At 42.2% G+C, this 24,391-nt stretch overlaps 1 protein-coding gene across 1 annotated transcript in view; it reads left to right on the top strand.

Annotated features, from left to right (window-relative positions):
* Positions 1-24,153, top strand: part of megf11 (multiple EGF-like-domains 11) — a 452,873-nt gene extending 428,720 nt beyond the window's left edge. The window contains exons 18-23 of the mRNA XM_071405156.1: positions 8,431-8,559; positions 9,558-9,686; positions 11,979-12,215; positions 12,981-13,210; positions 18,189-18,255; positions 19,751-24,153. Coding sequence (XP_071261257.1) covers positions 8,431-8,559; positions 9,558-9,686; positions 11,979-12,215; positions 12,981-13,210; positions 18,189-18,255; positions 19,751-19,947 — 989 coding nt within the window. The 3' untranslated portion in view covers positions 19,948-24,153. The remainder of the gene's footprint in view (positions 1-8,430; positions 8,560-9,557; positions 9,687-11,978; positions 12,216-12,980; positions 13,211-18,188; positions 18,256-19,750) is intronic.
* The last annotated feature ends 238 nt before the right edge of the window (positions 24,154-24,391 follow it).

Raw genomic sequence — 24,391 nt, 5'->3', positions numbered from 1 at the left:
CGTATGTCCCCTCCCAACACTGTTTTCCATCAATTTATATAGCAGACCCTCAGGCCAAATTGAGTCAATCTTTTTCATTTTGTTTCTCAACAAAGCATGAAAAGACTTTGCTTTTGTTTTGTTTTGTTTGTTGGTCATTTAGGGTGTGCAGGGTGTAGACATGGTCTGTCGTACCTATCTTGGTAAGAAGACAATTTCACATTTGCTCAGGACATTGTTTTTGCTGAGGAAATGTTGGAGCCTGCTGTTGATGATACTGCAGAAGATGCCACTGTAATTATTGGGGTCATATTTGTCTCCACTTTTGTGGATTGAGGTGATCAGACCTTAGGTCCAAATATTGAGGAAGATGCCAGAGCTGAGGATAATGTTGAAGAGTTTAAGAATAGCCGATTTGAATTTGTATCTTTTGTCATTTTATTGAAGATACCATCAACACCACAGGCCTTTTTGGGTTGGAGGGTTTGCATTTTGTCCTCTGAGAGACTCTGGGTTGAGGTCAGTGATAAAGTAGTCTACAGTACTACTGCCAAGAGATGAGCTATAGGTGTACCTACCATAGGAGTCTCCTCAAAGCCTACCATTGACTATGTACACGCCCAGCGTGCGACAGAGCTGCAGGAGTTTTGACCTGTTTTTGTTTGGTTATGTTGTCCTAGTTGTAGGGGGGCATATGGGGGACGGAATGCTGTCACCTCCAGGTAGGTGTTTGTCCCCCTGTGTGCTGAGGGTGTCAGGTTCTTGTCCAGTTCTGGCGTTTAGGTCGCCAAAGACTAGTACATGTCCCTGGGCCTGGAAATGGTTGATCTCCCCCTCCAGGATGGAGAAGCTGTCTTCATTAAAAACCTCTCTGGGATCGCGGGACGCTAGCGTCCCAACAGCCTGTTAAAATGTAGAGCGCCAGATTCAAAAAAAAATCTATAAAATCAAACTTTATTAAATTACACATATAAGATACCAAATTAAAGCTACACTCGTTGTGAATCCAGCCAACATGTCAGATTTCAAAAAGGCTTTTCGGCGAAAGCATAAGATGCTATTATCTGATGATAGTACAGAGGCTACACTCTCTTTTTTGACAATTTCAACCATGCCGGCGCTACTCAAAACGCAGAAAATAAATATAAAACATGCATTACCTTTGACGAGATTCTTTTGTTGGCACTCCAATATGTCCCATAAACATCACAAATGGTCCTTTAGTTCGATTAATTCCGTCCATATATATCAAAATTGTCCATTTATTTGGCGCCGTTAAACCAGGAAAAATAGCGTTCAATTTGCGCAAAATCACGACAAAATATCTAAAAAATTACCTCTAAACTTTGCCAAAACATTTCAAAGTACTTTTGCAATACAACTTAAGGTATTTGTAAACGTTAATAATCGATCAAATTGAAGACGGGTCAATCTGTTTTCAATACAGGATATCAACAAACTCACGGTACTTTTCAAGTCTTGCTCAACTCTCAAACATAAACAAACGACGTCACTCCACTTCCGCGTCAATATCTTTCTCAGTTCACTAAGGAAAAACCTTAACCTTTTTCCATACAATGGTGACATCCAGTGGAAGCAGTAGAAACTGCGTGGATAGTAATTAAAATTCTGGTGTGCCCATGAAATCCCATTGAACATACAGGAACTTAACAATAAAAAAGTTAGTCCTCAGGGTTTTGACTGCTATATAAGTTCTGTTATACTTACAGATATGATTCAAACAGTTTTAGAAACTTCAGAGTGTTTTCTATCCAAATCTACTAATAATATGCATATCTTATATTCTGGGGATGAGTAGCACGAAGTTGAAATTGCGCACGCTATTTTTCCCAGTGAAAACTCTGCACCCTATCCTCAAGAAGTTAAAGTATGGGGATTCTATTGGGGGGATATACAGTGGCTTGTGATGGTATAGATAGGATGGTATAGATAGAGATATGATGGTACAGTGGCTTGTGAAAGTATTCACCCCCCGTGGCATTTTTCCTATTTTGTTGCCTTACAACCTGGAATTAAGATAGATTTTTGGGGAGTTTGTATCATTTGATTTAAACAACATGAAAACTGAAAACTTGAACGTGCATATTTATTCACCCCCCCCCAAAGTCAATACTTTGTAGAGCCACCTTTTGCAGAAATTACAGCTGCAAGTCTCTTGGGGTATGTCTCTATAAGCTTGGCACATCTAGCCACTGCGATTTTTGCCCATTCTTCAAGGCAATCCAGCTCCTTCAAGTTGGATGGGTTCTGCTGGTGTACAGCAATTGTAAGTCATACCACAGATTGTCAATTGGATTGAGGTCTGGGATTTGACTAGGCCATTCCAAGACATTTAAATATTTCCCCTTTAACCACTCGAGTGTTGCTTTAGCAGTATGTTTAGGGCCATTGTCCTGCTGGAAGGTGAACCTCCTGTTTCAGTCTTCCAGAGATTTGAGACTGGGACGGTTTCCCCCAAAAATGTCCCTTTATTTAGCGCTATCTATCATTGCTTCAATTCTAACCAGTTTTCCAGTCCCTGCCAATGAAAAAACATCAGATGGTGTTCTCATGGTGACGAGAGGTGTTGGGTTTGCGCCAGACATAGCGTTTTCCTTGATGGCTAAAAAGCTCTGACCAGATTATCTTCTTCCATATGTTTGGGGAGTCTCCCACAAGCCTCTTGGCGAACAACAAACGTGTTTGCTTATTTTTTTCATTAAACAATAGCTTTTTTTCTGGCCACTCTCCTGTAAAGCCCATCTCTGTGGAGTGTACGGCTTAAACTGGTCCTATGGACAGATACTCCAATCTCCGCTGTGGAGCTTTGCAGCTCCTTCAGGGTTATCTTTGGTCTCTTTGTTTCCTATGTGATTAACGCCCTCCTTGCCTGGTCCGTGAGATTTGGTGGGCGGCCCTCTCTTTAATTGTGCTCCGTGGGATGTTCAAAGTTTCGGATATGTTTTTATAACCCAACCCTGATCTGTACTTCTCCACAACTTTGTCCCTGACCTGTTTGGAGAGCTCCTTGGTCTTCAAGGTGCCGCTTGCTTGGCGATGTTGCAGACTCTGGGGCCTTTCAGAACAGGTGTATACATACTGAGATCATGTGACAGATCATGTGACACTTAGATTGCACACAGGAGGACATTTTCTGTTGAGATTATTACCTTATTAATTTCTAGCCAGCTGTAACATAGGTCTGCTTTATACCAAATTAGCAAACCCCCTGAGTCTCTTCCCTGTGTAACACCTGCTAGTTTAGTGGATTCGACTACCAGCTCTTTAACCTAGAAGGCAACCAGTGGGTCCTTCTCTCTTTCTCTCTCTCTCTCCCCCTTTCTCTCTAATCCCATTGTCTCTCTCTGTTTACTCTGTCTACTCTCTTTCTCGTGCTTGATCTCTCTGTCTACTCTCTTTCTCAAGCTTGATCTCTCTGTCTACTCTCTTTCTCAAGCTTGATCTCCCTGTCTACTCTCTTTCTCAAGCTTGATCTCTCTGTCTACTCTCTTTCTCAAGCTTTGATCTCTCTGTCTACTCTCTTTCTCGTGCTTGATCTCTCTGTCTACTCTCTTTCTCAAGCTTTGATCTCTCTGTCTGCTCTCTTTCTCAAGCTTTGATCTCTCTTTTTTACTATCTTTCTCGTGCTTGATCTCTCTGTCTACTCTCTTTCTCAAGCTTTGATCTCTCTGTCTACTCTCTTTCTCAAGCTTTGATCTCTCCATCTACTCTCTTTCTCGTGCTTGATCTCTCTGTCTACTCTCTTTCTCGTGCTTGATCTCTCTGTCTACTCTCTTTCTCAAGCTTGATCTCTCTGTCTACTCTCTCGAGCTTTGATCTCTCTGTCTACTCTCTTTCTCAAGCTTGATCTCTCTGTCTACTCTCTTTCTCAAGCTTTGATCTCTCTGTCTGAAACACACATGAGTTATATATCACTCAATGGCAAGGACTAGAATCAGATGGTTTAAACCATCATGCCATGAAAAATAATATACTCTATCTACCATAGGAAGTAGTCAATCATAGTGTGTTTTTCCCGCTTTACATAAGAAAAGTCTGGTATTGGTTAAAATCAGAAGTCCTATGACTGATGTGTGTGTGTGTGTGTGTGTGTGTGTGTGTGTGTGTGTGTGTGTGTGTGTGTGTGTGTGTGTGTGTGTGTGTGTGTGTGTGTGTGTGTGTGTGTGTGTGTGTGTGTGTGTGTGTGTGTGTGTAGTCCTGGTGTAGGTGTCATAGCACACAGCATAGCCGTCAGCTCACACACAGACACACAGTGACATCTACTGGCCGTCCAACGGTACTGCAGCAGACAGACACACAGTGACATCTACTGGCAGTCCAACGGTACTGCAGCAGACAGACACACAGTGACATCTACTGGCAGTCCAACGGTACTGCAGCAGACAGACACAGTGACATCTACTGGCCATCCAACGGTACTGCAGCAGACAGACACACAGTGACATCTATTGGCCGTCCAACGGTACTGCAGCAGACAGACACACAGTGACATCTACTGGCCATCCAACGGTACTGCAGCAGACAGACACACAGTGACATCTATTGGCCGTCCAACGGTACTGCAGCAGACAGACACACAGTGACATCTATTGGCCGTCCAACGGTACTGCAGCAGACAGACACAGTGACATCTACTGGCCATCCAATGGTACTGCAGCAGACAGACACAGTGACATCTACTGGCAGTGCAATGGTACTGCAGCAGACAGACACACAGTGACATCTACTGGCAGTCCACCGGTACTGCAGCAGACAGACACAGTGACATCTACTGGCAGTGCAATGGTACTGCAGCAGACAGACACACAGTGACATCTACTGGCCGTCCAATGGTACTGCAGCAGACAGACACACAGTGACATCTACTGGCAGTTCAACGGTACTGCAGCAGACAGACACACAGTGACATCTACTGGCCCTCCAATGGTACTGCAGCAGACAGACACAGTGACATCTACTGGCCCTCCAATGGTACTGCAGCAGACAGACACAGTGACATCTACTGGCCATCCAACGGTACTGCAGCAGACAGTACTGCAGTGTGTATACAGTATAGTAATCCAGTGGGATGAAAATATTGCACAAAGATTGCATATAGTTTTACTAGTATGTCACACATGGTATATTATAGCATGTTAAATTATATTATATAACTGTGAAGCATTGAATAAACTAAGGCCATTGCAGGATCCTCATCAGTCACATATTAAACAGGCATTTCTTTGTTTATTCATGAATTTCATGGACTGTCTACATTGTCTCTGATGTTGATACCACAGCTGTCCATGTTCACTCTTCATTGTAGTTCAGTCTTTACTGGGCTGCAATGCCTTGTGACTTCTGGTTTTCTCTGTGGTTTGGTGTTGTTCTCTGGTTTAGTGTTGTTCTCTCTGGTTTGGTGTTGTTCTCTCTGGTTTGGTGTTGTTCTCTGGTTTGGTGTTGTTCTCTCTGTGGTTTGGTGTTGTTCTCTGTGGTTTGGTGTTGTTCTCTGGTTTAGTGTTGTTCTCTCTGGTTTAGTGTTGTTCTCTGGTTTGGTGTTGTTCTCTCTGGTTTGGTGTTGTTCTCTCTGTGGTTTGGTGTTGTTCTCTCTGTGGTTTGGTGTTGTTCTCTCTGGTTTGGTATTGTTCTCTCTGGTTTGGTGTTGTTCTCTCTGGTTTGGTGTTGTTCTCTCTGTGGTTTGGTGTTGTTCTCTGGTTTGGTGTTGTTCTCTCTGGTTTGGTGTTGTTCTCTCTGGTTTGGTGTTGTTCTCTGGTTTGGTGTTGTTCTCTCTGGTTTGGTGTTGTTCTCTGTGGTTTGGTGTTGTTCTCTCTGGTTTGGTGTTGTTCTCTCTGGTTTGGTGTTGTTCTCTCTGGTTTGGTGTTGTTCTCTGGTTTGGTGTTGTTCTCTCTGTGGTTTGGTGTTGTTCTCTGGTTTGGTGTTGTTCTCTCTGGTTTGGTGTTGTTCTCTGTGGTTTGGTGTTGTTCTCTCTGGTTTGGTGTTGTTCTCTCTGGTTTAGTGTTGTTCTCTGTGGTTTGGTGTTGTTCTCTCTGGTTTGGTGTTGTTCTCTCTGGTTTGGTGTTGTTCTCTGGTTTGGTGTTGTTCTCTGGTTTGGTGTTGTTCTCTGTGGTTTGGTGTTGTTCTCTCTGGTTTGGTGTTGTTCTATGGTTTGGTGTTGTTCTCTCTGGTTTGGTGTTGTTCTCTCTCTGTTTTGGTGTTGTTCTCTGGTTTGGTGTTGTTCTCTGTGGTTTGGTGTTGTTCTCTCTGGTTTGGTGTTGTTCTCTGGTTTGGTGTTGTTCTCTCTGGTTTGGTGTTGTTCTCTCTGGTTTGGTGTTGTTCTCTCTCTGGTTTGGTGTTGTTCTCTGGTTTGGTGTTGTTCTCTCTGGTTTGGTGTTGTTCTCTGGTTTGGCGTTGTTCTCTGGTTTGGTGTTGTTCTCTGGTTTGGTGTTGTTCTCTGTGGTTTGGTGTTGTTCTCTGTGGTTTGGTGTTGTTCTCTCTGGTTTGGTGTTGTTCTCTCTGGTTTGGTGTTGTTCTCTGGTTTGGTGTTGTTCTCTGGTTTGGTGTTGTTCTCTGTGGTTTGGTGTTGTTCTCTGGTTTGGTGTTGTTCTCTGTGGTTTGGTGTTGTTCTCTCTGGTTTGGTGTTGTTCTCTGTGGTTTGGTGTTGTTCTCTCTGGTTTGGTGTTGTTCTCTCTGGTTTGGTGTTGTTCTCTCCTGGTTTGGTGTTGTTCTCTGTGGTTTGGTGTTGTTCTCTCTGGTTTGGTGTTGTTCTCTGTGGTTTGGTGTTGTTCTCTCTGGTTTGGTGTTGTTCTCTCCTGGTTTGGTGTTGTTCTCTCCTGGTTTGGTGTTGTTCTCTGTGGTTTGGTGTTGTTCTCTGTGGTTTGGTGTTGTTCTCTGGTTTGGTGTTGTTCTCTCTGGTTTGGTGTTGTTCTCTCCTGGTTTGGTGTTGTTCTGCCTGTGGTTTGGTGTTGTTCTCTCTGTGGTTTGGTGTTGTTCTCTCTGTGGTTTGGTGTTGTTCTCTCTGGTTTGGTGTTGTTCTCTGGTTTGGTGTTGTTCTCTCTGGTTTGGTGTTGTTCTCTGGTTTGGTGTTGTTCTCTGGTTTGGTGTTGTTCTCTGGTTTTGTGTTGTTCTCTGGTTTGGTGTTGTTCTCTGGTTTGGTGTTGTTCTGCCTGTGGTTTGGTGTTGTTCTGCCTGTGGTTTGGTGTTGTTCTCTCTGTGGTTTGGTGTTGTTCTCTCTCTGGTTTGGTGTTGTTCTCTGGTTTGGTGTTTTTCTCTGTGGTTTGGTGTTGTTCTCTGTGGTTTGGTGTTGTTCTCTGGTTTGGTGTTGTTCTCTGTGGTTTGGTGTTGTTCTCTCTGGTTTGGTGTTGTTCTCTCTGGTTTAGTGTTGTTCTCTCTGGTTTGGTATTGTTCTCTCTGTGGTTTGGTGTTTTTCTCTCTGGTTTGGTGTTGTTCTCTGGTTTGGTGTTGTTCTCTCTGGTTTGGTGTTGTTCTCTGGTTTGGTGTTGTTCTCTGGTTTGGTGTTGTTCTCTGGTTTTGTGTTGTTCTCTGGTTTGGTGTTGTTCTCTGGTTTGGTGTTGTTCTCTGTGGTTTGGTGTTGTTCTCTCTGGTTTGGTGTTGTTCTCTGTGGTTTGGTGTTGTTCTCTGGTTTGGTGTTCTCTCTGGTTTGGTGTTGTTCTCTGGTTTGGTGTTGTTCTCTGTGGTTTGGTGTCGTTCTCTGGTTTGGTGTGTATCTGGTACATGTAATGAAGCAATGGTAATGTCTGTTGAATCTCACCCGGTGTTGTATGATGCATTATGATGAGTGAGCTCTTTTCTTGCTTTATGATTTGTTGGATCAGTCACACTGATGCTGGCTATCTCTCTGTCTGACTCTCTCTGTCTGACTATTTATCTGATGCTGAGTATCTCTCTGTCTATCTCTTTGTCTATCTCTCTGGTGCTTGCTACCTCTAATGCTGGCTATCTCTCTGTCTGATTAACGCTCTGATGCTGACTATCTCTCTGATGCTGACTATCTCTCTGATGCTGTCTACATCTCTGATGCTGACTATCTCTCTGATGCTGTCTATCTCTCTGATGCTGAATATCTCTCTGATGCTGACTATCTCTCTGATGCTGACTATCTCTCTGATGCTGTCTATCTCTCTGATGCTGACTATCTCTCTGATGCTGTCTACATCTCTGATGCTGACTATCTCTCTGATGCTGTCTATCTCTCTGATGCTGAATATCTCTCTGATGCTGACTATCTCTCTGTCTCTCTGTCTCTCCCTCACTCACTCCCCCCTTCTCTTTCTCTCTCTCTCTCATTCCCTCACTCCCCCTCTCTCTCCCTCCCCATCTCTGTTTCCCTATCTCCTTCACCCCTCCCCTCTCTCTGCCTCTCTTCCTCACCATCACTCACTCCCCCCTCTCTCTCTCTCTCTCTCTCGCTCTCACTCCCTCACCTCTCATCAGGTTGTCCATTAGGGTTCTATGGTAGAGACTGTACTGAGGTGTGTCGTTGTCAGAATGGCGGAAACTGTGATCACATGTCAGGACAGTGTTCCTGTCTCACCGGCTTCATTGGGACCAGCTGTGAACAGAGTGAGTGCCACAACATCTACACAATGTCTCCTTAATCTCTTAGGGGCCTTTTGGTGCTGGTCCCCATTGCAACTGAATGCATCAGGAAATGAATTGACCAATCAGACTTACTCTGTTTCCTCCTGTATCTCAGAATAACTTTGGTAAGAACTCGGCTCTCTGAGTAGTTCCATCATGTGCTCTGTGTCAGCGAATGAGTGAGTGTCGTTAGTTCCATCATGTGCTCTGTGTCAGCGAATGAGGAAGTGCCGTTAGTTCCATCATGTGCTCTGTGTCAGCGAATGAGTGAGTGCCATTAGTTCCATCATGAGCTCTGTGTCAGCGGATGAGTGAGTGCCGTTAGTTCCATCATGTGCTCTGTGTCAGCGAATGAGTGAGTGCCGTTAGTTCCATCATGTGCTCTGTGTCAGCGAATGAGTGAGTGCCATTAAATCCATCATGAGCTCTGTGTCAGCGAATGAGTGAGAGTCGTTAGTTCCATCATGTGCTCTGTGTCAGCGGATGAGTGAGTGCCCTGACTTCCATCATGTGCTCTGTGTCAGCGGATGAGTGAGTGCCGTTAGTTCCATCATGTGCTCTGTGTCAGCGAATGAGTGAGTGCCGTTAGTTCCATCATGTGCTCTGTGTCAGCGAATGAGTGAGTGCCATTAGTTCCATCATGAGCTCTGTGTCAGCGAATGAGTGAGAGTCGTTAGTTCCATCATGTGCTCTGTGTCAGCGGATGAGTGAGTGCCCTGACTTCCATCATGTGCTCTGTGTCAGCGAATGAGTGAGTTTCCTAACTTCCATCATGTGCTCTGTGTCAGCGAATGAGTGAGTTTCCTAACTTCCATCATGTGCTCTGTGTCAGCGAATGAGTGAGTGCCGTTAGTTCCATCATGTGCTCTGTGTCAGCGGATGAGTGAGCGCCCTTACTGCTCTACCATTCTAGTGCACTACCCATTCTCCCACTCTGTCACTACTTTTAGTGATTTCTTAGTGCTCCTCTCCCCTGTCAGAGTGTCCCCCTGGTACGTTTGGTTACGGCTGCCAGCAGCTCTGTGACTGTATGAACAACGCCACCTGTGACTATGTGACTGGGACCTGCTACTGCACCACCGGATACAAAGGCATCCGTTGTGACCAAGGTGAGGAGAATTGACATATTACCCAGCAAACCCGGGAACATTCCCAGAACATTTAAGTTCTAGCTAGGTTTTTTATTTTTTTATCTCACATTAGGATGATAAAATCCTAAAAACAATCAGAGAATGTTTTTGATCAAATCTATTTATTTTTGTTTTGTTTATGAGTTTATTAGTCAGTGCACAGGGTCGGAGATGTAGTCACAGGTTACAGTGAAATTCTTATGGTCTGAGCTCCAACAGTGTAGGTCAAAGAAAAAGTACAAACCTGCACATTTTTTAGGAGCTCGAGGAAAGGCTACAGTGCTCTTCAGCGCCATCTTACTAGAGGTTCACCTGATGTTACAAGAATCTTCCCAGATCAAATTTGTTTGTCCTTTAAAGGTTCCCAGAATGTTTGATTAGGTTGTGTTTGTCCTTTAAAGGTTCCCAGAATGTTTGATTAGGTTGTGTTTGTCCTTTAAAGGTTCCCAGAACATGTAATTAGGTTGTGTTTGTCCTTTAAAGTTTCCCAGAATGTTTTATTAGGTTGTGTTTGTACTTTAAAGGTTCCCAATGAAACATTCTGGGAACCTTTAAACTTCTTATGGCTGCAGTCCCATTAACGATATGACAACAGCCAGTGAAAGTGCAGGGCGCCAAATTCAAACAACAGAAATCTCATAATTAAAATTCCTCAAACATACATGTGTTTTATATCATTTTAAAGGTAATCTTGTTGTTAATCCCACCAAAGTGTCCGATTTCAAATATGCTTTATAGCGAAAGCACTACAAACGGTTATGTTAGGTCACTACAAAACCACAATAAGCACAGCCATTTTTCCAGCCAAAGACAGGAGTCACAAAAAGCAGAAATAGAGATAAAATGAATCACTAACCTTTGATTATCTTCATCAGATGACACTCATAGGACTTCATGTTACACAATACATGCATGTTTTGTTTGATAAAGTCCATATTTATAAAAAAAAATCTGAGTTTACATTGGCGCGTTACATTCACTAGTTCCAAAAACATCCAGTGATATTGCATAGTCACATCGTTTCAACAGAAAAACTCATCATAAATGTAGATGATAATATAAGTTATACACATGGAATTATAGATATGCCTCTCCTTAATGCAACCGCTGTGTCAGATTTCAAAGAAACATTACGGGAAAAGCAACCCATGCAATAATCTGAGACAGCGCTCAGAAATATAATAAAATTAGCCGCCATTTTGGAGTCAACAGAAACCAGAAAATACATGATAAATCTTTCCTTACCTTTGATGAACTTCATCAGAATGCAGTCCTAGGAATCCCAGGTCCACAATAAATGCTTGATTTGTTCGATAATGTCCGCTATTTAGGTCCAATTAGCTACTTTGGTTAGTGTGTTTGGTAAACAATTCCAAAGTCACAAAGCGCCTCCACTATAACGTGACGAAATGTCCAAAGGTTCCGTAACAGTCAGTAGAAACATGTCAAACGATGTACTGAATCAATCTTTAGAATGTTGTTAACATACATCTTGAATAACGTTCCAACCGGAGAATTAGATTGACTTCAGATGAGGAGGACCTCCGTTCCACCGCTCATGTGAAAGCGCATGGCGAAAGCATGGTCGGATCGTGGCAGTGGTGACTAATTCCTGTCTCCTTCGGCCCCCCTTCACATTAGAGTCATCAGACAAAGTTCTATTGACTGTTGACATCTAGTGGAAGCCGTAGGAAGTGAAAACTCATCCATATCTCGCTGTAATTTCAATGAGAGCTTGGTTGAAAATATGCCACCCCCAGAAAAAATCCGAATAGGAAGTGGAACTTCTCAGGTTTTTGCCAACCATATGAGTTCTGTTATACTCACAGACATAATTTAAACAGTTTTAGAAACTTCAGAGTGTTTTCTATCCAATACTAATAATAATATGCAAATAGTAGCAACTATGACTGAGGAGCAGGCCGTTTACTCTGGGCATCTCTGTGCACCTTTCATCCAAGCTACTCAATACTGCCCCTGCAGCCATAAGAAGTTAAAGGACAAACACAACCTAATGAAACATTCTGGGAACTTTCTTGTAACATCTGTTGAATGTTTTTTTTTTGCTCCCTAAAAGAAACATTGTTGAATCATCCTCACTACTGGACAGTTTGTTGTTGTCGTGGGAACGGTTTACTCTGTCTTTCTATCTCTGTCTCTCGCCCCCTCTTTCAAGCTCGATCGCTTTATCTTTCTCCGTCTCTCTCTCTGTCTCTCTCAAACAAACACACACACTTAACCTCCCCCTTGTCCGTGTGTTCCTCTCCCCAGCTGCTCTGATGATGGATGAGATGAACCCCTACACTAAGATCAGTCCAGCGCGGGGAGGCTCAGAGCACCAGTCAGCTGGGGCTGTGATGGGCATCATCTTCCTCCTCCTCCTCATCATGATGGCCATGCTCAGCCTGTTTGTCTGGTTCCGACAGAGACAGAGGGACAAGGGACACCACATGCAGCCTAGTGTGGCATATACACCTGGCCTGAGGATAACAAACACCGACTATTCTGGTGAGTTGACCCCTAACCCCTAACCCTAACCCCTGACTCTAACCCCTTACCCCTTACCCTAACCATAACCCTAACTCCTAACCCTGTACACCTGGCCTGAGGATAACACACACTGACTATTCTGGTGCGTTGACTCTGTCTAACCCTAACTCAAAACCTAACCCTGACCCCTAACCCTGACCTCTAACCCTAACTCTGACCCCTAACCCTAACCCCTAACTCTAACCCTGACCCCTACCCCTAAGCTTGAACTCTAACCCTGACCCCTAACTCTAATCCTGACCCCTAATTCTGATCCTGACCACTAACTCTGACCCTGACCCCTAACTCTAACTCTAACCCTAACCCATAACTCTAACCCTAACCCATAACTCTAACCCTAACCCTGACCCCTAACTCTAACCCTAACCCATAACTCTAACCCTAACCCTGACCCCTAACTCTAACCTTGACCCCTAACCCGAAACTCTAATCCTAATCCTAACCCTGACCCCAAACCCCTAACTCTAATCCTAACCCTGACCCCTAACCCTAACCCCTAACTCTAACCCTGACCTGAAACTCTTACCCTAACCCCTAACTCGAATCCTAACCCTGACCCCAAACACCTGCCCTCAGAATCATCAGCACTGACCACTCTCTCTCTCTCTCTCTGGTAAGCTACCCTGATCCATTCCATCTACCAATAAGATCCTTAAAAAGTTGTAGTAATGATGTGGTCCACTGGGAGCACTAAAGTAAACTCTCTCTCTCTCTGTCTCTCAGAGTGTTGCAGTACGGTAGCCATGCGTCCCTCCACCCTGGATGTGTCCCAGACTCTAACCCAGAGTGGTAGCAGTTTATCAGGAAGCTGTATCTCAAACCCCTCCTACCACACCGTGTCTGTACCTCAGTGTAATGACACTACCAACCCCTCCTACCACACCGTGTCTGTACCTCAGTATAGCCTGGCCTCAACCATCACCACCAACCTGGACAGCACGCTCACTGTCGCGGTAACACACATACACTCAGATGATAAAAGTGGTTTTAATCATACATACAAAATGGAATACAGACGCTCAATGAAACACCATCTTATCTCTATGTACAGTGCCTTGCAAAAGTATTCATCCCCCTTGGCGTTTTTCCTATTTTGTTGCACTACAACCTGTAATTTAAAATGGATTTTTATTTGGTTTTCATGTAACGGACATACACAAAATATTCCAAATTGGTGAAGTGAAATAAAATAAAAAAACTGAAAAATGGGGTGTGTATATGTATTCACCCCCTCCGCTATGAAACCCCTAAATAAGATCTGGTGCAACCAATTACTTTCAGACGTCACATAATTAGTTAAATAAAGTCCACCTGTGTGCAGTCTAAGTGTTACATGATCTCAGTATATGTACACCTGTTCTGAAAGGCCCCAGAGTCTGCAACACCACCAAGCAAGGGACACCACCAAGCAAGCGGCACCATAAAGACCAAGGAGCTCTCCAAACAGGTCAGGGACAAAGTTGTGGAGAAGTACAGATCAGGGTTGGGTTTTAAAAAAATATCTGAAACTTTGAACATCCCACGGAGCACCATTAAATCCATTATTAAAAAATGGGAAGAATATGGCACCACAACAAACCTGCCAGGAGAGGGCCGCCCACCAAAACTCACAGACCAGGCAAGGAGGGCATTAATCATAGAGGCAACAAAGAGACCAAAGATAACCCTGAAGGAGCTGCAAAGCTCCACAACGGAGATTGGAGTATCTGTCCATAGGACCACTTTACGCTGTACACTCCACAGAACTGGGCTTCATGGAAGAGTGGCCAGAAAAAAGCTATTGCTTAAAGAAAAAAATAAGCAAACAAGTTTGGTGTTTGCCAAAAGGCATGTGGGAGACTCCCCAAACATATGGAAGAAGGTTCTCTGTTCCTTGGCCATCAAGGAAAATGCTATTTCTGGCGCAAACCCAACACCTCTCATCACCCTGAGAACACCATCCCCACAGTGAAGCACGGTGGTGGCAGCATCATGCTGTGGGGATGTTTTTCATAAGCAGGGACTGGGAAGCAGGGACTGGGACTGCAGGGACATCAGCAGGGACTGGGAAACTGGTCGGAATTGAAGGAATGGTGGGTGGCGCTAAATACAGGGAAATTCTTGAGGGAAACCTGTTTCAGTCTTCCAGAGATTTGAGACTGGGACGGAGGTTCAGCTTCCAGCAGGACAATGACCCTAAGCATACTGCTAAAGCAACACTCGAGTGGTTTAAGGGGAAACATTTAAATGTCTTGGAAATGGCCTAGTCAAAGCCCAGACCTCAATCCAATTGAGAATCTGTGGTATGACTTAAAGATTGCTGTACACCAGTGGAACACATCCAACTTGAAGGAGCTGGAGCAGTTTTGCCTTGAAGAATAGGCAAAAATCCCAGTGGCTATATGTGCCAAGCTTATAGAGACATACTGTTGGCATTCCAAAAGGTCTCAGTTACATCACAAATGGTCCTTTTGTTCGATAAAGTCCTTCTTTATATCCATAAAAACACAGTTTAGCTGGCGCGCTTCAGTCAATGATCCACTGGTTTCCCTCTTTTCAAAATGCATACAAAATGAATCCCAAACGTTACCAATAAACTTATCCAAACAAGTCAGTCAACGTTTATAATCAAACCTCAGGTACCCTAATACGCAAATAAACAATCAAATTTAAGACGGAGAATCGTTATTGTCTTTACCCGAGATAAACAGAAAGAACGCGCTCTCTCGTCCATGCGCATGGAAACACTACAGCCAAAATGGGAGCCTCTTAGAAAAACTACAACTTCTCCCTCATTTTTCAAAAAAACAGTCTGAAACTCTTTCTAAAGACTGTTGACATCTAGTGGAAGCCCTAGGAACTGCAATCAGGAATGATTTCGCCTTATAATAAAAGTGCCAGCCATTGAAATCAGCGGTAGGCTGAATTTTTTGGGGGGATGGTTTGTCCTCGGGGTTTTGCCTGCCATATCAGTTCTGTTATATTCACAGACATAGTTTTTACAGTTTTAGAAACCTTAGAGTGTTTTCTATCCAAATCTACCAATTACATGCATATCCTAGCTTCTGGGCAGTTTACTTTGGGCACGCTTTTCATCCGGACGTCAAAATACTGCCCCCTAGCCAAAAGAGGTTATAGAGACACACCTCAAGAGACATGCAGCTGTAATTACTGCACAAGGTGTCTCTACAAAGTATTGACATTGGGGGAGGGTGAATAGTTATGCATGCTCAAGGTTTCAGTTTTGTTGTCGTATTTCTTGTTTGTTTCACAATAAAAAAGATGTTGCATCTTCAAAGTGGTAGGCATGTTGTGTAAATCAAATGACACAACCCCCCCCCCCCCCCCTCCCCCCCCCAAAAAAACCAATTTGAATTCCAGGTTGTAAGGCCTTCTATATGTTTGTGGAGTCTCCCACATGCCTTTTGGCGAACACCAAACTTGTTTGCAAAATAGAAAAAATGCCACAGGGGTGAATACTTTTGCAAGCCACTGTACCATCAAATCTCTATATACCATCAAATCTATATATACCATCATAGCTCTATATATACCATCATACCTCTATCTATACCATCATAGCTCTATATATACCATCACATCTATACCATCATACCTCTATATATACCATCATATCTATACCATCATACCTCTATATATACCATCATATCTATACCATCATAGCTCTATATATACCATCATATCTATACCATCATACCTCTATATATACCATCATATCTATACTATCATAGCTCTATATATACCATCATATCTATACCATCATAGCTCTATCTATACCATCATAGCTCTATATATACCATCATATCTATACCATCATACTTCTATCTATACCATCATATCTCTATATATACCATCATATCTATACCATCATAGCTCTATATATACCATCATAGCTCTATATATACCATCATATCTATACCATCATACCTCTATATATACCATCATATCTATACCATCATACCTCTATATATACCATCATAGCTCTATATATACCATCATAGCTCTATATATACCATCATATCTATACCATCATACCTCTATATATACCATCATATCTATACCATCATACCTCTATATATACCATCATATCTATACCATCATAGCTCTATATATAACATCATATCTATACCATCATACCTCTATATATACCATCATATCTATACCATCATACCTCTATATATACCATCATATCTATACCATCATAGCTCTATATATACCATCATATCTATACCATCATACCTCTATATATACCATCATATCTATACCATCATAGCTCTATATATACCATCATACCTCTATCTATACCATCATATCTATATATACCATCATAGCTCTATATACACCATCATATCTATATATACCATCATAGCTCTATCTATACCATCATACCTCTATATATACCATCATATCTATATATACCATCATACCTCTATATATACCATCATATCTATATATACCATCATACCTCTATATATACCATCAAATCTATATATACCAGCATAGCTCTATATATACCATCATAGCTCTATATATACCATCATAGCTCTATCTATACCATCATATCTATACCATCATAGCTCTATATATACCATCATACCTCTATCTATACCATCATATCTATATATACCATCATAGCTCTATATACACCATCATATCTATATATACCATCATAGCTCTATCTATACCATCATACCTCTATATATACCATCATACCTCTATATATACCATCATAGCTCTATCTATACCATCATATCTATACCATCATAGCTCTATCTATACCATCATACCTCTATCTATACCATCAAATCTATATATACCATCATACCTCTATCTATACCATCATACCTCTATATATACCATCATATCTATATATACCATCATACCTCTATATATACCATCATATCTATATATACCATCATATCTATATATACCATCATACCTCTATCTATACCATCAAATCTATATATACCAGCATAGCTCTATATATACCATCATAGCTCTATATATACCATCATAGCTCTATCTATACCATCATATCTATACCATCATAGCTCTATATATACCATCATAGCTCTATCTATACCATCATATCTATACCATCATTGCTCTATCTATACCATCATATCTATAAAATCATAGCTCTATATATACCATCAAATCTATATATACCATCATAGCTCTATATATACCATCATATCTATACCATCATAGCTCTATCTATACCATCATATCTATACCATCATAGCTCTATCTATGCCATCATATCTATACCATCATACCTCTATATATACCATCATAGCTCTATATATACCATCATATCTATACCATCATAGCTCTATCTATACCATCATATCTATACCATCATACCTCTATATATACCATCATATCTATACCATCATAGCTCTATATATACCATCATAGCTCTATATATACCATCATATCTATATATACCATCATATCTATATATACCATCATACCTCTATATATACCATCATATCTATACCATCATACCTCTATATATACCATCATATCTATACCATCATATCTATATATACCATCATAGCTCTATCTATACCATCATATCTATACCATCATAGCTCTATATATACCATCATATCTATATATACCATCATATCTATACCATCATATCTCTATACCATCATATCTATATATACCATCATATTTCTAATATATACCATCAAATCTCTATCTATACCTTCATATATCTATATATACCATCATTTACCTATATATACCATCATTTGTCTATCTATACCATCATTTATCTATATATACCATCATTTATCTATATATACCATCATATCTATATATACCATCATATCATACCATATCTATACCATCATGTATGTACAGTACATATCTTAGATTTGAATTAGCCCTAATGTTAATAAAGTGTGTTTCCTTTATCAGTCCAGCTCCCTGAAAGGAGTCAGGAATGGATCAGAGTGGAGAGCCTACTGCAACCTCAACCACCTGGGTATGGCTCCTCTTCTCTCCTCCTAACCCCTCGCTCCTCCTCTCTCCTCCTCTCCTCTAACCCTAACCCTACTGCAACCTCAACCATCTGGGTATGTCTCCTTCTCTCTCCTCCTCTCTCCTCCTCTCTCCTCCTCCTCCCCTCTCTCCTCCTCTCTCTCTAACCCTACTGCAACCTCAACCCCCTGGGTATGTCTCCTCCCCTCTCTCCTCCTCTCCTCTAACCCTAACCCTACTGCAACCTCAACCATCTGGGTATGTCTCCTTCTCTCTCCTCCTCTCTCCTCCTCTCTCTCTAACCCTACTGCAACCTCAACCCCCTGGGTATGTCTCCTCCCCTCTCTCCTCCTCTGCTCTAACCCTAACCCTACTGCAACCTCAACCATCTGGGTATGTCTCCTTCTCTCTCCTCCTCTCTCCTCCTCTCTCCTCCTCCTCCCCTCTCTCCTCCTCTCTCTCTAACCCTACTGCAACCTCAACCCCCTGGGTATGTCTCCTCCCCTCTCTCCTCCTCTCCTCTAACCCTAACCCTACTGCAACCTCAACCATCTGGGTATGTCTCCTTCTCTCTCCTCCTATATTTTATATGATTTCAATTCAAACAGTCATTTTTCATACTGCTACTGCATCCATTACCCATCAAGATGTATTATATCAAGGCTCTGGTCATAATGTGCACAGTAATACAGTAAAATACACAGTAAAGCAGTAATGTACACAATAATGCAGTAATGCATTAATGCAGCAATGTACACAGTAATGCTGTAATGTACACAATAATGCAGTAATGTATGCAGTAATACAGTACTGTACACAGCTATGTAGTAATGCACACAAAAGCAGTAAGGTAATGCAATCATGTACACAGTAATGTGCACAGTAATACAGTAAAATACACAGTAAAGCAGTAATGTACACAATAATGCAGTAATGCGGTAATGCAGTAATGCGGTAATGCAGTAATGCAGTAATGCAGCAATGTACACAGTAATGCAGTAATGTACACAGTAAAGCAGTAAGGTAATGCAGTCATGTACACAGTAAAGCAGTATTGTACACAGTAATGTCATGCAGTAATGTACACAGTAATTCAGCAATGTAATGTGGTAATGCAGTAATGTACACATTAATGCAGTAATGTACACAGAAATGCAGTAATGCAATAACGTACACAGTAATGTGGTAATGTACACAGTAATGTGATAATGTATACAGTAAAGCAGTAATGTACACAGTAAAGTAGTAATGTACACAGTTATGCAGTAATGTACACAGTAATGCACGAAGGAGCTCTCAGTCAGGGGTAAACTAATCTCTCTCTCTCTCTCTCTCTCTCTCTCTCTCTCTCTCTCTCTCTCTCTCTCTCTCTCTCTCTCTCTCTCTCTCTCTCTCTCTCTCTCTCTCTCTCTCTCTCTCTCTCTCTCTCTCTCTCTCTCTCTCTCTCTCTCTCTCTCTCTCTCTCTCTCTCTCTCTCTCTCTCTCTCTCTCTCTCTCAGAGCCAACAGTTAGTGTTCTACAGGGACTTAATGGAATGACCACCGGTTTCTCCCAGAATCCCTACGATCTTCCCCGGAGCAGCCACCTACCCAGCGGCCTCAACCTCATCCCCCGCCACTACGACATCTTGCCCATGAGCCACAGCCCTACAGACACCCCACCCCCTCCCCCAGAGAGCCCCAGCTCACTGCTATAGAGGTAGGGGACATGCCCTGGTCCCTCCATCCAGCCCCTGACATTGTTCTGACAACATTTGGCTAACATCCAAACAAACATCCAGCCCTCTCCCCGTTTCCATGCATGATGACAATGTAATAGTGAGGATGCTATCAGAGATAGAGGGATCACCATGAGGACAGAGAGGGATCGAGTCCCCCTTTAAACCCTGATGAGGAGAAAGAGAGAGAGCCCCCTCCTCTTCACCGTTACAGAGACAGCGACCATTCATCTGTTGTTTCCTCCCAAGACTGTCAGTGGGAAGACTCCAACTTTTCACTCTGGACCTCTGGAATGGATCCCGCTATTGATGTTAAAGTGTACTAAGGTGACATCATGTTCCTAATATCCCCGTTATAGACGTGTGGTCAGAGAAATGATATCCACAGAAGATAGATCAAAGTATCCACCATTGTGTCAGACCTGACCTGAGTTCTCTCTCTGCGGTGTGACTGAGAGACATGACTCCTCCAGTCCGTCAGACCTGACCTGAGCGCTCTCTCTGCGGTGTGACTGAGAGACATGACTCCTCCAGTCCGTCAGACCTAACCTGAGCGCTCTCTCTGCGGTGTGACTGAGAGACATGACTCCTCCAGTCCGTCAGACCTGACCTGAGCGCTCTCTCTGCGGTGTGACTGAGAGACAGTCAGACCTGACCTGAGCGCTCTCTCTGCGGTGTGACTGGGAGTCATGACTCCTGCAGTCAGTCAGACCTGACCTGAGTTCTCTCTCTGTGGTGTGACTGAGGGACATGACTCCTGCAGTCAGTCAGTCAGACCTGAGCGCTCTCTCTGTGGTGTGACTGGGAGTCATGACTCCTGCAGTCAGTCAGACCTGACCTGAGTTCTCTCTCTGCGGTGTGACTGGGAGTCATGACTCCTGCAGTCAGTCAGACCTGACCTGAGTTCTCTCTCTGCGGTGTGACTGGGAGTCATGACTCCTGCAGTCAGTCAGTCAGACCTGAGCGCGCTCTCTGTGGTGTGACAGAGACATGACTCCTCCAGTCAGTCAGACCTGAGTGGTCTCTCTCTGTGGTGTGACTGGGAGACATCTGACTCCTCCAGTCAGTTACCCAGGAACTCACCAGTGACCGTGGTCACTATCTACTTCTGGGTAGACAGAGAGATCCCCAGGGAACCAGAGATGACTAAGTACCACCTGTACAAGTGTATCCCATCCAATAGGATCCCAAGCCCCAAACTGATAAACGCATGGTTAAATAGTAAGATATAGTAATGTTTTTTTGATCAGTGATGTAAAACAACGATCAATATAAATTATTGACCAGACAAAGCATTTCTTCTTTTCAAAAATCACGTGTCCGTTTACATTTGGTGACGACTGAATTAAGTGATATTTTGTATCTATTATAATGTATTGAATGATTTATTTATTGTTTACACTAGTAACAAACAAAAACAACAAACAAAAAGTGAGCATGATCAAAAATGAACAAAAACTCAATGTAAATAATAACAGGATTTATCAGGTGTGATCTGTGTCATGTGTGGCCTGATTTTACCAGTCTGTTTTCTGCTAACATTCTACTCCTTGTCATGCCAAAATGGGAATGGAATGTTAGCACAAAACAGGTTCTGGATTTCAGGCTATAGCTGTGCTCTTGTCACGAGTTGCAGTTCCCAGATGAAAGGTATTCCTGAATGTGAAACTGAAACCAGGCTAAATGCTTTACTGTAGCCTCACTAGGAACCAAACAGAAACAAACTAAAACCAAAAAAGGCAGAGGGACCTACCTAAATGTGTCCAATAGAAACTCCTGATCGAGGTCCAATGAAACAGGAAGTGTCATGGTTTTCAGGCTTCTTCTCTGCTTTTCCACTTTACCACTTGAGGGTGGTAAAGCATTTTCCATTTCGAAAAAAAGTTTTGGAGCGGTTTGCAACTGTTTGTGTACGGTGTGCACTAATGATTACACCCCTGGTGAGAACTTGAAATGAAACAGCAATGAAATGTATGAAAATGAGCCAGACTAAACAAACTAGACCTTAAACAATGTGATGATTTGCATTGGGGAATAATGTGTAAAAAAATATATATAAATTGAATTTCGTTTTGTGATGATAATACTTAACATTTATCTAATTTGATAGATCTTTAGTTTTTCCAAAAGTTATCTGATCGGATTTCAGCAATCGGATAGGATTAAATGCCTAGAAATAGAACGAATAGAACAGCCGTATCATTGACTTGAATGGGGACGCCCGTTCTATTCATTATATCTCTAGGCGTTTCTAACCCTATCCGATCAGATAACTTTTGAAAAATGGGGGCCCTGGTGTCCACTGTACAGTACCAGCTCTAAAAGGGTAGACCAGAGATCACATACATTGATCAGCTAAGGAGAGACATCCACATTCATTTTTACAAAGACAATATTTTGCCCAAATGTCATAGGATTATATAAAATGATCGTCGTTGTAGTATATGATGTATGTTCGATATTTTGTCAAATGTTCTCTTTAACAATTGCATCCATCTGAAAGGGGAGCAGAATTTAACGCAGGATCATTTTAAACAGGATGAAATGTTTAGAAAAACCCAGATGATGATTCCCTTTGTAGTGTTCAACCAGGGCCCATAGGGCTACATAGTAGTGCACTAAATAGGACAGAGGGAGCTATTTGGGACTCGGACACAGACAGAAGTTTAGTAATGGGACTGAATAACATTATCTCCAGCCAGTGTTGATCAGTAATGGGACTGAATAACATTATCTCCAGCCAGTGTTGATCAGTAATAGGACAGTATGTCATTATCTCCAGCCAGTGTTGATCAGTAATAGGACCATAGGTCATTATCTCCAGCCAGTGTATTGATCAGTAATAGGACAATATGTCATTATCTCCAGCCAGTGTATTGATCAGTAATAGGACAGTATGGCATTATCTCCAGCCAGTGTATTGATCAGTAATAGGACAGTATGGCATTATCTCCAGCCAGTGTATTGATCAGTAATAGGACAGTATGTCATTATCTCCAGCCAGTGTTGATCAGTAATAGGACAGTATGTCATTATCTCCAGCCAGTGTTGATCAGTAATAGGACAGTATGGCATTATCTCCAGCCAGTGTTGATCGGTAATAGGACAGTAGGTCATTATCTCCAGCCAGTGTTGATCAGTAATAGGACAGTATGTCATTATCTCCAGCTAGTGTTGATCAGTAATAGGACAGTAGGTCATTATCTCCAGCTAGTGTTGATCAGTAATAGGACAGTAGGTCATTATCTCCAGCCAGTGTTGATCAGTAATAGGACAGTAGGTCATTATCTCCAGCTAGTGTTGATCAGTAATAGGACAGTATGGCATTATCTCCAGCCAGTGTTGATCGGTAATAGGACAGTAGGTCATTATCTCCAGCTAGTGTTGATCAGTAATAGGACAGTAGGTCATTATCTCCAGCCAGTGTTGATCAGTAATAGGACAGTATGTCATTATCTCCAGCCAGTGTTGATCAGTAATAGGACAGTATGTCATTATCTCCAGCCAGTGTTGATCAGTAATAGGACAGTAGGTCATTATCTCCAGCTAGTGTTAATCAGTAATAGGACAGTATGGCATTATCTCCAGCCAGTGTTGATCAGTAATAGGACAGTAGGTCATTATCTCCAGCCAGTGTTGATCAGTAATAGGACAGTATGTCATTATCTCCAGCCAGTGTATTGATCAGTAATAGGACAGCATGTCATTATCTCCAGCCAGTGTGTTGATCAGTAATAGGACAGTACGTCATATACTCCAGGCAGATGTTGATAATATTATGACTGACTTATTCTTAAATAGAAGCTTCACTTGACATTGCTGTTATCTACATGCTACTTGATGTTTTAGAATATAAATGACTAATTAAAAGCTGCCGTCGGATAAACTTTTCACCATAGACGTGTAGCCTAGTTGCTGAAACCATGCAAGACATGCAAATAACATACTGGACATTTTTATTTTGGGGTGTCAGATTGAGACTAACAGGTTTCCGTCCATGACAGGTTTTTAATGTGTACATTACCTGCATAAAGAAAATATGTGCATTTTCCCACCATTGGTGTGTTTCCACCAAACAGACTTGTTGCAGACAAAAAATCAGTGTGTGATGATTCAGTGTGTACAAAATGTAATTTTTGGTTTAAGTTTTCATGTACTGAATAAAAATCTAGTGTTTTAACTGTACAGATCATTTAGTCACAAAAAAAACTGTTGTGTTAAGTAGAAAAAATGTGCCTACTCTGGTCTTACGTGCGATCTAGCCAACAGCTCACAGATACAGTGTGGGTAGGCTAGCCTGCATGAAGAGATTTTTATAAAATATTTTTATTTTGTCAAAACGGCAGTAAAGCATCGATCATCATGTCACCAGAATAAGACACCGTTCACTTTCACCACCCTGTGAAGTTCATCATAACTTAGT

The sequence above is a fragment of the Salvelinus alpinus genome, chromosome 6 (assembly GCF_045679555.1).
Source record: "Salvelinus alpinus chromosome 6, SLU_Salpinus.1, whole genome shotgun sequence".
Taxonomy (NCBI): Eukaryota; Metazoa; Chordata; class Actinopteri; order Salmoniformes; family Salmonidae; genus Salvelinus; species Salvelinus alpinus.
The sequence above is the reverse complement of the archived record's forward strand: the minus strand, read 5'-3'. Positions and strand labels throughout refer to the sequence as shown.